This window comes from Manihot esculenta, chromosome 18, assembly GCF_001659605.2.
Source record: "Manihot esculenta cultivar AM560-2 chromosome 18, M.esculenta_v8, whole genome shotgun sequence".
In the NCBI taxonomy this organism is placed as follows: domain Eukaryota; kingdom Viridiplantae; phylum Streptophyta; class Magnoliopsida; order Malpighiales; family Euphorbiaceae; genus Manihot; species Manihot esculenta.
Genome location: NC_035178.2, coordinates 22,311,139 through 22,327,333, shown reverse-complemented (window position 1 = coordinate 22,327,333; position 16,195 = coordinate 22,311,139). Strand labels below are relative to the sequence as shown.

The 16,195-nt window shown below is 37.0% G+C and overlaps 1 protein-coding gene across 1 annotated transcript in view; it reads right to left on the bottom strand.

Annotated features, from left to right (window-relative positions):
• The window catches only part of LOC110606775 (E3 ubiquitin-protein ligase listerin), a 38,880-nt gene extending 33,425 nt beyond the window's left edge, over positions 1-5,455 (bottom strand). Inside the window, exons 1-7 of the mRNA XM_021745764.2 lie at positions 5,287-5,455; positions 5,092-5,206; positions 4,802-4,864; positions 4,538-4,615; positions 3,730-3,821; positions 3,397-3,499; positions 548-700 (exon numbers count right to left, since the gene is read on the bottom strand). Of these exons, the coding sequence (XP_021601456.1) occupies positions 548-700; positions 3,397-3,499; positions 3,730-3,821; positions 4,538-4,615; positions 4,802-4,864; positions 5,092-5,206; positions 5,287-5,345 (663 nt within the window). The 5' untranslated portion in view covers positions 5,346-5,455. The remainder of the gene's footprint in view (positions 1-547; positions 701-3,396; positions 3,500-3,729; positions 3,822-4,537; positions 4,616-4,801; positions 4,865-5,091; positions 5,207-5,286) is intronic.
• Positions 5,456-16,195: the final 10,740 nt, after the last annotated feature.

Below are 16,195 nucleotides of genomic sequence, written 5' to 3'. Positions count from 1 at the left end.
TAACCCAAACTCCAAAATTGTCAAGCTTCCACTAAAAAACATATAACTATGGACCAATTACCATCCAAACTCATTGCATATCAACCAAAAATTTGACTTGAACAAAATCTCTAATAATGTCTCCAAACAAAATCTTCCAAGAGAAATCCAAAACCTCAAGAGAGCTCAAGAAGTTCTTTAAAGAATTTAAGCAATAGATCCAATGTAATAGAATAAAGTCGAATATAGGTTGGGAACTATGTTAGAATGAGAACAGGACTATGGAATAATATTTCGTAGTTACTGAATTACTTGATATAAGAACAAAGAGGTTATCTACTCTAGGGAGACAAAAGATTAAGCATCAGTAGAGGTGATTATTCGCAGGCCTTAGGCAAGTTAAAATTAAAAGGCTCCCAAAGAAAATCCCAGGCCCAACCCAGGTTTGCAGGCTGGGCCTAGTAGTCTCTTTTGTCAGTCCAAGACTGGGTCTACACAACAATGTCCATTCCAAACCAAAAAGGAAATATAATATGTACATATATAGAGAGAGAGAAAGAGACCATACCTGCTGATGCATGTCCTCCAGTTCATCCAAAGCAGCTGCTCTATCTGACATACTTTGTGGCGTGAGCTTTAAATTTTCCTCCAAATACATAAATACCTCAGTTGTGCATAAAATTAAAGCATCTAATCTCTTTTCTTGTGCTGGAAAGGCTGCCTGTGCCCAATAGACAATATGACTACTATAAAAGCCATAAGCAACACAAATTTGCAAATTAATAAAATAAAATAAAAACATACTAATACATGAAGGACGAAAATCTAAAAGCAATGGAAGTATAAGTTTAAAAAGATGTTAATAAAACTTAAGAAAGACAATAATGTTATTTCTGTTTCCAACTGTTCAAAAGAACACTTTGCACCTTGAGCTGACATTAATCCCCTCAGTCCCACCCATCCCAAGCGAAAAAAATCTCTCCATTCCCTAAAAGACTTGAGTTCAAAGAGCTCAAAGGAATTGAGCTACAAATAAAAACCAAACAAGTAGAATCCGAAGTCTTCAAAAAATATACTCCAAAATTTTACTCAATTTTCGATCTTCAAAAATACCAAAATTAACATTCAAAAAACGCTTAATGCTACTCAGAAGTAATACACTCCTAACCCTAATGACAAAGCCAAATGCCAAAAATACCCAAATAAACTATTTAATATTCTTTATAGGATCCATATTCCTTAAAAAGTTATCTAACAGTCTCACATCACCAATCCATTTTCATTGTTTCATACTTACTTCAAACCATCATTTTTTGCAGCAATTAGGAATGTTGATTATTCCATTATTGGAGCTCAATTTGGTGTGCTTGGTCAATATATGATCACAGTTTGCAAATTTCTATAGTTTAATCTAAGTCCTGGTTTTTAGGGATTTGATTTGAGCTTGTAGATGTGGTAATTTCTATAGGGCTTTATTAATTTTTATTAAGATTGTGGATTTTTAAGTTTTCAGGATATATGTTCCTTAAGAATTTCATCAAGGCTAATCTGTGATGATTGCCTTAAAAAAAGTCCACAGCTAACAAGCAGAAAATGAGCATTATTGCCAACTTACTCTAGGCATTACCAAGAATGACATGCTTGTAAGAAATAATGAGCAGTACAAGATGACAGGTTAACAAAGTGCTACTTCGCTTGCAATAACTGATTAAGATATGGCATTTCACACAGAGAGAGGACTAATCAGGTGCTTAATGGACTTTAATGAATCCTAATAATATGTCCTACTTTTTTTTTTCTCCTGTAAGATTGCCATTTCTTTAAGGTTGTTTCAATTGATGAAAAATCAATTTCTTTAAGATTGTTTCAATTGATGGAAAATCAAACCTTGATTTGCTAGTTTAGTTTAGTCTAATCTTTGACTTGGCTTAGCTCCTAAATAGTGTAAATTGATTATCCTTAATAACCATTAAACAAACTGTTTTATCAATCTATATATATTTTTTCATCGAGTTAGCTTCAAGTATTAAATGTTTATCCTTGGCAACTGTTTTTCCACAACAAACTAACAAGTATCTCAATTTTTATCAAAATTCTTTTGAGCCCGTTTAAATTACTATTTACAAATGGAAATCTTATCCTCTAATATCCCACTAGTATCTCATTATTGACTGCCAAAATTTCAGTAATGATAATAAAATAATAATAAAACTAAATTAACTTATACATGTTTCAACCATTGAGTAAGGAACTTCTAAGGAGCGCATCCCAAACAATTAATCAAAATTGGCTTTCAAATTGTATGTAGGACATTTCATAAATGGTGAAGAGGCTAAAGCAGTAAAGCTGGGGATAGGAGGGTTGGATTCTAGATTCTTTCAAAACTGCTAGGTGCTAGCTATGTTGTTTCCATGTAGTTTAAAATAGAAAAGCAAAATAAATAAATATATGAAACCTAAGGTAAGAGATAAATTACGGTATTGATTTTATAAGGGGAAATACCTAGGATTACAACTTGTAGAATAAGATATCCTCCGAAAACACAATATATAATGACAAAATAATAAGTTAAACCTCTGATCATAAAGAAGAGAATGTAAAGAAAGGCCCTGAAGCAGAAGCCGAGAAGACCACCTTGTCCCATATAACCAGCCTAGCTGTTAAAAATACAGCCACCGCTCTACATTAGTGGTACCTTCATACCAATTTTATTTGCAAATTTGTGATCATGGGATGGGAGGGACAAATCAGATTGGACTGGAAGGATTTGCAAAAATCACTAGACGAGTCCAACAGGTCAAATCCTCTCGTCTACCCTAGGGAAACCGAAAAGAATCCAAGAAAGCCACAAATAAAATTCTACAATGCTACAAAGATATTTCTAATTGAGATTTTTTAAGAAATGGAAGTCGCAAAAGAAGGAACATAAGCAATTACTAACAGAATCATTATGCATAGAAGAGATTCCGTAAGATGAGGCAAAAGATGGGAAAAGGAATCCTGACAGACACAAAATTTCCTTCCGACAACATATATGACAGGACACGGAAGTCAGAACACCTCATCCTTTGAAAGATTGGAGTTCAAACCCTGAAAATTGAATGCTTTACAATTTGAAGCAAACCAGTATTTTGCTATTATCCTATATCATCCTTTAAACCTTCGGTCAAAGTACCATGGAGCTCCTTTTCAATCTTACTAGAAAGCCCACTCAAGTTTAAGTTTAGGAGTTTGATTTCCAAATTTAAAAAAGGAAATTTTTATTCACAAGGTAACTTTTATTTTGCACCATTGTTCATGATAAATTATGTTTATTACTTTCTCTACAACAAAATCTAGTATCTTATTGGAAAGGGTTAAACCTCTTTCAACAAAAGAAAACGAAAAATTTTTGCATCTTAAAAGCAGTTAGAAAACCTGTAATGATTGCTTTGCAGCTAGAGAAACTTCGGAAACCGGATCAAATTGAGAAAACCACCATGGTCCCATCAAAGATTTAAGGTGTGGAGCTAAATCTCTTCTGTAAAAACAAGTGTTTTTCCACAACCAAATTATTAGCATAAACATGATTGTGAACCAAGGAAAATATTGATGAATCATGCTAAAACAATGCTAAGACATTCTAAAATTAAGGTAAGCAGCAGCATTTGACATCCTACAAAGAGAGAGAGAGAGAGAGAGAGAGAGAGAGAGGGAGAGAGAGAGAGAATTTGCTTCCATAAGCATCTTAAGTATGAGAGATGTCCATACCCAACAGCAACTACAAGGTTGTTCATGGTTTCATGAGTGGCTCGCCGAACTTCTCTATTATAATCCAACAACAGCCTCTTGTATTCAAATGCCTAAGAGGAGCACAAGAATTGCAAAAGTTCAGATGAATGCAAAAAAGCAATAAGTCAAGCATAAAGTATAGATCATGAAAATCACATAACAACTATCGAATGAGTACTATCATTTAATATTTCACGCCTTAATGGGCTCAGATATATTAATCCAACAAGTTCCTTTCAACTTAAAATTCTTGAAAGTAAAATATTAAAATCAACTCCAGTAACTATAACTAGATAAACTGTCTGAGATGAACAAAAATTTTTCTTTGCCTCACGGTATAACTTTTTCTTAGGAAAAGGAAAAGCTATCAAGGTACTGAATACATAATAATTAAACATAAATAATAAGATTATTGACATTGGCAATCAGAGTAATGCAGAGGATCATTTCAATGAAGCTTAATTTCAGTGGCACCATAACCTCCACCTTCACCCCCTCCCCCCAAAAAAATCGCACTTTATGATTTCAGTTAATTCTTCCTCTTTTCCTTCTCCTCCAAATTTGCAAACACATCATAACCAAAATGATCAATTAGTTCATAGGCTTAACAGTTTCTAGGATGAACACTCATGTAGGCAGCCAGGGAAAGGAAAACAAGTAGTTAGTTAAAGCACTTAAATTCTGCTCATATAACTCAAAGAGAGAGGCAGGAGACTATACTACTACAACAACATACTGGTCAACATTCATACAAAGGAAAGGAAGGGAAGAGAGAGAGGGAGCATACCCATTGTGGAATGATTAGTACCAAGTCCTTTCCAGACTTTTGCTTGAATAGAACAGATAGAGATTGCAGAGCTTTAAGCTGTTCAAAGAATTAAAAGATAATAAATGTCTTAACACAAAAACTGTTCATGCCACTTAAGTTCACATTCACATAGATGCATATAGAGATGCACACACAATTATGTATATTTATAAGTATACATATTTTTTATGTTTACATAAGTTGTTGTGCATGTTCCTGTGTAAGTACATACACAATTTTTACCTTGGTAGTAGGATCCTTCCTAGCCAGTCTCTTCAAGTGCACTGCCATTTCACTGTCCATATCCTGCAATGACAAGTAATAGCATATCATGAAGAACAACATAGCAAAAAGCATAGTCCTTTAAGCAAAAAGCATAGTACTTTGATAATCCCCAAATTCCTTCCATCTAATATCCTATAGTGCAGGCACTATAAAGTTAATCTCAAATCATTATGGTCGCTAAAACGCTATTAACTTGTGCATTCAAAGAAACCAAAAGAGGGGAAGAAGCAGAAGAGAGAGAGTCATACTAAAAAGGCGCTTGCTTCTTCGGTAGAAAGAGAGGTATCGAGACGAGAGCTACCAACATAGCCACCGAACCCAACGGCGGCGGCAGAACCCGACGGCAATAGCGAAGCGGCGAGACTGTTATCAAATCCCAAACATTAAATCTCTGAATAATAAAGGAGCAATAAATAAGAAGAATTATTTATGTCCTTTTGTACCTGCTGCTGGATGGTCGGAACTTGCTCCGGCCGCCGGATTCTCCTTTCTGTCTACCCATGACGCGGGCTCTTCTTTTTCTTTGCTTGTAAAATTTTTTCTTTCTTCCTCTGCTCTAAGCTTAAAATGCCGTAGAATGAGGAGTTTTACGGTCGGACGGAGTCGAATAAAAATGTTAGAAAATTCACTTTCGGTTTGATTTTTAAATCTACATTTCATAGGATAATTACAATTTGAGATTCGACAAAAAACTTGCAAAAAAAAAAAAGAGAGAATTACAAAGCCGTACCTTATAGTTTAGCTACTTTTTTAAGTAGAGATTACAACAAAAAAAATTATATAGTTTCACTCATTATTAAAATAAGATTTTTTTTAATATTATTAATAAATATATATTACATTTAAAAATTAATTAAAAATAATTTTAAAATTATATATTAATTCTTAAATTTTTGTAAAATATATAATTTAGTCCATATATTTATAAAGTTAAATATAAAATTTTATTTTATAATAAAACAGTCACTTTATTTATAATTTATTTCATATATAGTCTTTTTTTCGATTATAATTCATCTCTAGATTTTTACAAATTGATCCTAAATATTATGATTACTTGCTAATAATTACTTATATTTTTGACAAATTAATTTCATATATTTATTACATTTAATATCTTATATTTAATAATAAATAAAATTAAATAAAAATTGAATTAAAAATTTAGCATAATGATGCGATATAAGAATCGCTTAAAATAAATCATGAGTTATTACTATAAGACAGTGTTACGTGGCAAATATATGATAAACTGATATGCGGTTCCACTCATCGAAAGGAAGATCCTAATACTGTAACACTCGGTTTCACCAAGATTTGATATCTCTTGTATAATACCTGGCTAGACTCCAGCGTCGGAATTCCAACCTTCCGATGGAATCCCCATTGAAATCCGGAATCTCGGATGTCGAAACCTCTTAGAAGGGTAAAATAAGTTTTTCACAAAATTATTTTATGGTTTTACTGTTGGTTTTTGTGTTAAAGAATTTTAAAAGAAAGAAAAAAATGCTATGGGGGGAAAAACCAAGTTCGGCCGCCGGACCTCATGTTCAGTGGCTAAACCTGGTGCTGCCGCGGGAGCTCTCTTTTCGACCCCCGAAGATGGTCTTGCCAGCCATCTATAAGAGGCCTCCAGTTCGAAAATGGGAGAGTTTCTCTCTCCATTTTCTCTCCCATTTTCGGGCAAAGGTGAGTTCTTGACCTCCCATAGTTGATTTTGTTGTTTTTCCTTCAAATCCTTCAAGATATTCATGAGTTTTCTCTTGTTTTTGAAGTTTTGAGTTTGAATCCAAGATTTTAAAGTTTGGAGACCATTTCTCCTCAATTCCAAGCTTGGGTCGCATCTACCTTAGATCTTCAAGAGGTAAGTGTAGATCCACGCCTTTTTCTATGTTTTAAGTAAGTTTTAAAAAGGGTTAAGGGTTAAAAATGCATATTTTGGTTAGATCTAAAGTGTTAGGGTTTATGTTAGTTTTGATGATGAATGCTTGCTCTTGTGATGTTTTATAGTTGTTTGTTGGGGTTCAGGCTAGTTTTATGCCCCTTGTGCATGTTTGAGTGTGTATGCATGTTTTGAGGGGTTGTATGTGAGGATTTGAGGAGTTTTGGAGGCTGAGTGCATAGGGCAGTTCGAGTTCTGCCTTGCTGGAGAACCCAGGTTCGGCCGCCGAACCTGCAGGGGGAGGCAGCCTTTTGGCCGCCTAAACTGCCCCCGAAAGCATGACTTTCGGATCTGTGTTGAGGTTTCGGCCGCCGAACCCGCCCTCGAAAGTTCCTAACTTTCGGATCTGTGGAGGACCTTCGGCCGCCGAACCTGCCCCCAAAAGTGCTTGACTTTCGGGTCTGTGTTCGGCCGCCGAACCTGCCGCCGAAAGTCCTCTGCCCAACTTTCCTTTGCTTATTTTATGTGCATATTTTGTGATGTTTTAGGGGATTTTTGGGGAGTTGTTTAGAGTCATGTATTAGCTATGTTTGGTCCCTCATTGTAATACCCGGCTAGATTCCGGCATCGGAATCTTTACCTTCCGGCGGAATCTCCGTTGGAATCAAGAATTCTGAAGATGCCAGAGGCTTCTAGAGGGGTAAAATGTGTTTTTCTAAAATGTTTTTACTGATTTCATGGTTTTAAATGGAAAAGAATTGAGTTTTGAAAAGAAAAGACCAAGGAGGCAATTGCCAGGTTCGGCCGCCGAAAGTGAAGTTCGGCCGCCGAACATGGAAAGGCTTCGGGAGTGCCTTTGGCCTCCAAAAGTCTTGTTTGAACGAGCCAAGGTTCGGCCGCCGAAAGTCAAGTTCGGCCGCCGAACATGCATGAGTTTAGGGGGCACGTTAGGCTGCCGAAGGTCTCTGACCAGGCCACCTATAAAGGGCCCTCAGATCGGAAATGGGCGAGTTTTCTCCCCATTCTCGAGCTCAGGTGAGTTTTTGTCCTCCCTTGGTCGTTTTCATGCTTTTCTTCATCTCCTTCATGTTTTCATGAGTTTCATGGTTGTTTTGAAGAGTTTTCAAGCTTGGATCAAGGTTTGGAGAGCTTGAAGACTTTAAGAGTTTGGGTTCTCCACACCTCAAGCTTTGGGTCGCACCAACCCTCGATCTTCAAGAGGTAAGTGTAGATCTTTGCTTTCCTAGTGTCTTTTGAAGTTTTATGAAGGTTTTAATGGTAGAGTATGGGTAGCTATGCATGTTTAGGTTTATGTGGATTTTATGCCCAATGTATGTTATATGATGCTCATGTATGTTTATATGATGTTATGTTGAATGTTTAGGCTAGGTTATGCATGAGGGAGAGTGTATGCATGAGTGGGAAAGAGCAAGTGAGATTATGGGTTGTTTTGATGGTTTTGGCCTATGTGGGTCATAAGCTATCTATGTATGTTTTGATGTGTGTTTTGGAGTTTAATCAAGCTATTAAGCTCCTTTGTGCATGGTTAAGGGTTTATGCATGTTTTGGTTAGGTTGGGTGCTTGTTTTGGGGTGTTTAAAAGGTTTGGGAGGCTTGAATGCATGAGAAGCTGAGTTCTGCCCTTCTGGGAAGAACTCAGGTTCGGCCGCCGAAAGTGGCTTCGGCCGCCGAACCTGTCTTTGGATGCATGGTTTGGCCACCTAACCTTGCCCCCGAAAGTTGAGTTTTGACTTGAAAGCAGACTTTCGGCCGCCGAAGGGAGGATTCGGCCGCCGAAAGTGCCTGACTTTCGTCTCTGGAGTGGGACTTTCGGCCGCCGAAGGTGCCCGAGTTTCGTCTCTGGAGGAAGGGTTCGGCCGCCGAAGGTGCCGCCGAAAGTGCCCTGTCCAGCCTTTTCAAGGTTGTTTTCTATGCATGTTTATGTGATGTTCTAGGGGGTTTTTGGGCAGTTGCTTATGAGTTGTTAGAGTGTGTTTGGCACCTCATTCGAGTCCACCTATGTAGGATCGGACCCGAGGGATCGAGGAGGCCATCAGTTTTAGCAGTTGCAGAGTCAGTCCAGCGTCTGCCAGAGGTGAGTAGAACTAACTATGCATGTTTTAAATTAATGTTTAAAGGTAATGATTGTATGAGCATAATACACGCATCATGAATGCCATGTGATATTAGGTTGCTTTACATTAGAGACACGAATATGTTGCATTGCATTATTTATTGTCAGTGGGGATTGGACCAAGGTGACATCAATAGCCCACGATCTGTCATGGCAGTGAAAGTCCTGTGTGAGTTCCTTCGGGAATCGGGCGCCGACAGAGGGAGTTTTGAGGTCATGTCTAATCCGAGATGTGAAATGTTTGTGCTGTGACACATATCATGAAAGCATGAAATGAATGAATGAACTGTTTTATGATTTCTACTCACTGGGCTCTAGTAGCTCATCCCATTTCCCTTAACCCCAGTTTTGCAGGGCCAGAGCTAAGTTAAGCCAGAGTAAGTCAGAGTAAGCTATGGGGAAAGAAGAGTGAAGCCTGGTTTACTGTGTTTTGATGTAATAGTATAGCTTAGTGTATGTATAGGAAGAAGCATGTATATGGTAAGTAGCTGGATATACAGAGATGTTATGTCTGTATGCTTGTATACTTGACTAGTATAGTAGTGGAAATGATGTATATAAAGGATACGATATGATAATGTATGGAAAGTTGGATGAGAAGTATAGTATGTCATGTGCTGTTTAGAGTTGTGCTTGACCCTAGAGTTGGTTGATCCCTTGGCTTACATGATCTTAAGAAAATGTTTTGATGTTAAAAAGGTTAAAGGTTTTAATGATGTGAAATGTTTTAATGATTATGAGATTTGAATGGCCCGTGAGGGAAGAAAGGGTTTCAATCCCTTGACCCAAAGCGGACATGGTTTTAAAGCATGCTTGATTACCCATCTGGTATGAGGTTCTATGTTTTCATGCATAGGTCAAGCTGAGGTAAAGAAAGCAAGTTTAAAGGTTTTTCTGAGACACAAACTTAATTTTCAAGAAAAGTTTGATCATGTATGGGATTATACCAGAGGTTTGGCATGTCTAGTGGCTTGCTACGGGTCCCGGCGGCCTTAAGCCGATCTGGATCCTAGCGCCGGTGGCGGTCCGGAGATGCGGGCTGTTACACTCATGGGAGTCCATCTGTGTAGGATCGGACCTGGGAGACCGTAGAGGCCAGCAGTGAGTCAGCTGCTACAGTTTTAGTCAAGCGTCAGCTAGAGGTAAGTAGAACTGAACTATCTTTTCAAAGTAACTAAACTTTTAAGCATGTTCATGCATCACGAATGCTATGTATATGTATTAGGTTGTTTTGCATTAGAATTCACGAATATGATGCATTGCATAATTTGCTGTTATTGTGGATGGATATTGGATGACCCACTAGCCCTCGAGTAGGTTATATTATGACGGATACGGAAGACCAGGGCTGCCCATTCTACGCGCCCTGGCACTATATAAGAGAAAGACCAGGGCTGCCCATTCTACGCCTCTGGCATTTATGGATATGCTATGTTATGTTTAAGAGAAAGTCCTGAGGAGCTCCGTCGAGGGCCGGGCACTATTTGGAATATGTAGAAGGTTACTGGTGACAAGTCCATCTTATTGTGAATTGTTTGTGCTGTGACGCATTCCATATGAGCATATATTTATTAAACTGTTTTTATGTTCTGCTCACTAGGCTCTTGTAGCTTATCCATTTCCCCTAACCCTAGGTTTGCAGAGTCGAAGATAGCTTAGGAAGTTGGCATAGTAGCTGGTATAGTTAATGTAATAGTATAGTTGTGGACATGTAAATTTTTAATGGATTAGAATTGTGCTTGGCCCTAGTATATGTTTTTGTAAATCCCTGTTGTTCATGATCTTTATGTACAAGTTTTAATGATGACTTATGTTTGAACCAAGCTTGAGGCATGTGATGTTTACTATACTAGAGCATTTAATGAGGGTTCTAGTGTGGGTTTTATGTATATAGTTTATGAAGCATGCACAGGTCAGGCCTTGGTTCGTGAAATGCTTAAGTTTTATGAAAATGTATGATCATGTATGGGATTTTATCAGGTACACAGGATGTATAGTAGGCTTGCTACGGGTTCCGGCGACCTTAAATCGATCTGAACCCTAGCGCCGGTAGTGGTCCGGTTTCCGCGTCGTTACATCTTGAGTAGGACGAGACTTCTCAAAAAGTTACCATTAGTGACTACAATCCTGTAAATCTATATTACATCTATAATCGGGGAATTCCTTATCCACTAACTGGTACCAATCAAATTTTCAGGAGATTGATAACCAACTCCACTTTTTTACAGTATAAAAACTAATGTGCATAGAGATTAATGCACGCATTCTTACACAACCATTCTGAATTCTAAGCAATTCATTACATTCTATCAATTTACTGACTTGAGTATTGAAGTGGCTACCTAGAGGCACCAACCACTTCACATCTTCTTTTTTGCAGATTTACCAATCATAACTCAACTCCATTACAGCCACATCATTTGGTTTCGTTGTCGAGAAATTCCATTGAATTCTTCATGTTCATTTGCATTAAAACCAGTCTTCTATTTAACTTTCTCCTAAAAAGACACCTTTCTTTTATTTTATTCTCTAAATGGCTGATAATTCACGAGTCCCTACCAATAAAGGGATCATCATTTCTTCCAGTGGACAAAACACACCTTTTATGCTCAATGAGGCAAACCTCAATAATTTGAATAATGAGCAAATGCTCTGGTACATCAAAAGGCTGCAAGCCACCTTCGAGAAATATAAGGCTTATGAGGAGCCCTTGTTTATGGCTCCTACGGTAAGGGAGGAAGCTTCCATTGAGACCCTAAGGATTTAGATGGAAGCAATCTGAACACAATCCAAAGGGAAGACTAAGCTAGAGGATGAGGAATCATCAGACGAGACTCCAAAGGACGTCGATTGGAAGTTGGTCCGAGCTGTGCAAAGGTACCAGAAGGAGCAAAAGGAGGACTACGACCTGGACGATGCCTCGCCCTTTCCAGAAGAGATCCTAGCAGAACTATCCCTGCCAAGTTCAAGTTGCCAAGCTTATATAAGTATGAATGAAACAGCTAATCCCAAGAGTCACTTAGTGATCTTCAGGACAATGATGCAACTTCAAAACGTCAATGATTTTGTGCTGTGATGAGTGTTCCTGTCTACACTCACAAGTTTGGCTTAAAAGTGGTATCAATATCTAAGCTCAAGTTCTATTCATAATTTCATACAATTTGCTATGTTGTTTAAATCTAGATTCATTACCCGCATGCCTCCTAAAAAACTCTTCTCTGACTTATGGAAGATCCTCTGAGCAGAGAGTGGTATCAATATCTGAGCTCAAGTTCTATTCATAATTTCATACAATTTGCTATGTTGTTTAAATCTAGATTCATTACCTGCATGTCTCCTAAAAAACTTTTCTCTGACTTATGGAAGATCCTCCGAGCAGAGGAAAAGTCTTTAAGGAGTTTCATTTCACGTTTTAATGTTCAAGTGATACAGGTGGAAGAATTAAATTATGAAATAGCATGTGAGGCACTAAAAAATGGAACTCGTAACATCAAGTTCATGAATTCATTGATCAAGAATCCTACCGCTACCTATCAACAGTTGATGGATAAAGCTCAAAAACATGTAAGGCTTGATGATGAGGTCTAGGCACTAAGATAAGACAAGAGGACAATTCAAAAGCAAACCCAAAAGCTGAAGGGGCAAGGGTAAGAAGGAGACCTTAGGAACTACTACGGGGTGAATAATATTCGGTTCAAACTGAAAAAACTGATCAAACCGAATTAATTTGAAAATTCGGTTCAATTTTTTATTCATTTAGGTTCAATTCAGTTTTTAATTTTGCTTATTTCGATTCGGTTTAATTTTTATTAGAAAAAAAATCGAATCGAACCGATTAGTAATAATAGTATATTATTTTTAATAATATAGAGAGATTTGATCATATCAAGTTTAAAATATTCTAATTAAATTTTAAAATTCTAAAAATAAAGTGTAAAAAATAAAAAATTTATTAAAAATTCAAATCGAACTGAATCAAACCAGTTTGATTCAGTTTGATTTCTGACTAAAATCGGTTCGGTTCGATTTTCATAAATACTAACATTTTAATTTTTGGTTTATTCGGTTCGGTTCGATTTTAAACCGAATTGACTGAATTCTTACTCCTAGGAACTACCTAGTGTTCCGAGAAGGGATGACCTAGGTAAGTATAAGAATTACACTTCATTCAATGACTCACAGATACACATTTTAATGTGGATAAGAAAAAATGATAAAGAGGTCAGATGGCCTTCCAAGCTCAATCCTAAGAGAGCCAGAAGATGAGACAAGATCAAATACTGCCATTTTTATAAAGACCACAAGCATGTAATGAAGGAATGCCAGTAGCTAAAAGACGAGATTGAGAGATTAATAAGGGACAACACGCTTCGAAAGTTTGCTAGAAATAATAGAGAAGAGAGGAGGTCCGAGCCTGAGGTAAGAACTCTTGAAAATATCCCTGACAATGAACCTGCAGATATTATACATGTGATTGCAGGAGGACCCAACGATGGTAAGGGAAAGAACAAGCGTGTTACTGAAGACGTCTTGTCCGTTGAGCAAGAAACATAGGCAAAACAGGAGATAAGGTTCGGACCTACAGATAAGGCAACAAGGTCTTTCTAAAATGACCCACTAGTTATCAGTATCCAACTAAATAGGTATGAGGTGAGGCGAGTCTTGATCGATATAGGTGGCTCCATCAATCTCATCACACTAGATGTTTTTAGTAAGTCAGATTTAGATAAAAAAAAACTTATTAAGGTCTTCTACCTGTTAGTGGGGTTAGGGGATAAAACCATGCCAGCACTGGGCACCATTAATATCTCCCTTATGTTGGGTGATGAAAAGCACAAGTGGGAGCTGTATGCAGAGTTTGCGGTAGTGGACATTCCATTCGTCTACAATATAATACTCAGTCGCCCAATCTTAAACTATCATAGTTATTGTAGAAATATAATATTTTATTGTTATATTTCATAATAAAGATTACAACCTATTTATATATAAAAGACATTATCTAAACAGGAAGAAAAATCAAGTCTATGATTATACAATCCCTAAGATTAAGCAACTAACCCATCTATCAATATTTACTTCCTATATTAATATATTTACTTCCTATAATCTATAACACTCCCCCTCAAGTTGGAGCATAAATGTTAATTATGCCCAACTTGTTACATATATAATCAACTCGTCCCATACAACTTAGTAGACATCGAATTTGTGAACCCAACTTCTTCCAATAATTGACGTACCAACAAAACTTCACAAACGGTTTTTGCCATGACTCGACATTCAGGTTCAGTACTAGAACGGGAGACCACATTTTCTCAGCTTGGTAAAACGCCTTACACACATCATAAATACGAGAAATATTCCCTTTGCCATAATATAGAAATTCCAAATACTCCATTAATTCTTTAACAAATTCAGAATGATTAATAAAACTAATCACCTTACTGTGAATAGAATTTCGAATCCGTGAACAATACTCGATGAACAGTACTCGTGACTCGTGAACAGTACCTGATGAACAGTACTCGTGAATAGTACCCGATGAACAGTACTCATGAACAGTACTCGTGAACAATACCGATGAATAATTCCTGTAAACAATATCTGATGAATAGAACCCTAAGTCTCCAAATGCTACCCTTTATGGATAACCAAATGAACAGAGTCCTAAGTCTCCCAATGTTATCCTTTATGAGTAACCCAAATGAACAGAGCCCTAAGTCTCCAAATGTTACCCTTTATGAGTAACCCAAATGAATAGAGCCCTAAGTCTCCAAATATTACCCTTTATGAGTAATCCAAATGAACAGAGCCCTAGGTCTCCAAATGTTACCTTTATGAGTAACCCAAATGAATAGAGCCCTAAGTCTCCAAATGTTACCCTTTTATGGGTAAACCAAATGAACAGAGCTCTAAGTATCCAAATGTTACCCTTTTATGGGTAACCCAAATAAACAAAGCCCTAAGTCTCCAAAAGTTACTCTTTATGGGTAATCCAAATGAATAGTAAAAAAAAAAAAAGCCTCCACCCAACACCCAAACGGAAAACGAACCGCAAATCTAACAAGGAAGCTGCAAGGCGACTTTGGCATGCTCTTTAGGTGAACGGTGAGAGACAAATATTATCCTGGATGGATAACACAAAAGAATAGGAGTCCTGAGTCTCCAAAAATTTAAGACTAGACAAGAGAGAAAAATAAATCTCTACGAACCTGACTCTGATACCATGTAGAAATATAATATTTTATTGTTATATTTCATAATAAAGATTACAACCTATTTATATATAAAAGACAGTATCTAAATAGGAAGGAAAATCAAGTCTATGTTTATATAATCCCTAAGATTAAGCAACTAACCCATCTATCAATATTTACTTCCTATATTAATATATTTACTTCCTATAATCTATAACAGTTATTAACATGGGTGCTATGTGTCTAAAGTTACCAGCTCCAAGAGGATTAGTTGTTGTTAGAGACTGCTAGAAGTCAACTCAAGAATGCTATAGGCACTCCATAAAAAACCTCAAGAAGGCAATGATGCTCATCGATCTATTGGAAAAGCCAGACTCTTACATAAAAATAGAACCAGCAAACCCAGCGGAAGAGGTCTAGTTAGGAATAGATAAAAATATATGATTTGGAACTGCATTAAGTGGTGAAGTAAAGAATAAATTAATAGAATTATTAAAATGCAGAGTAATCACTTTTGTTTGGTCTCCAAAAGACGTAACAGATGTTGACCCAACTCTTATCACCCATAAGCTGTCTATTGATGAGACAATAAAATTGGTACAACAAATGAAAAAGAAAGTTTACATCGGAGAGACAACAGGTGATTAAGGAGGTTAATAAATTGCTAAGTGCAAGGTTGATAAAAAAGGTCCAGTATCCTACATGACTCACCAATGTAATACTTGTTAAGAAGGCAAATGGGAAGTGGAGAATGTGTGTGGACTTTATCCACTCGAACAAGGCATGTCCAAAGGATCACTATCTACTCCCGTCTATCAACAGGTTAGTAGACTCTACCTTGGGACATGCAATGGTTTCTTTTCTTGATGCTATTTTGGGTTACCACCCGATCTTAATGGACGCTGAAGATGCAGAAAAAATCGCATTTGTCACTAACGTAGGAGTTTTCTATTACAAAGTTGTAACGACCCGAAAATCGGACCGCTACCGGCGCTAGGATCCAGGTCAGCATAAAACCGCCGGGACCCGTAGCAAGCCTAACACTCAACCTGTGAACCTGTTTAATCCCATACATGACCAACAACATACATAAAAATTTTGAACTTTTCTTAATGGTCATTCATTCATTCTTTCAT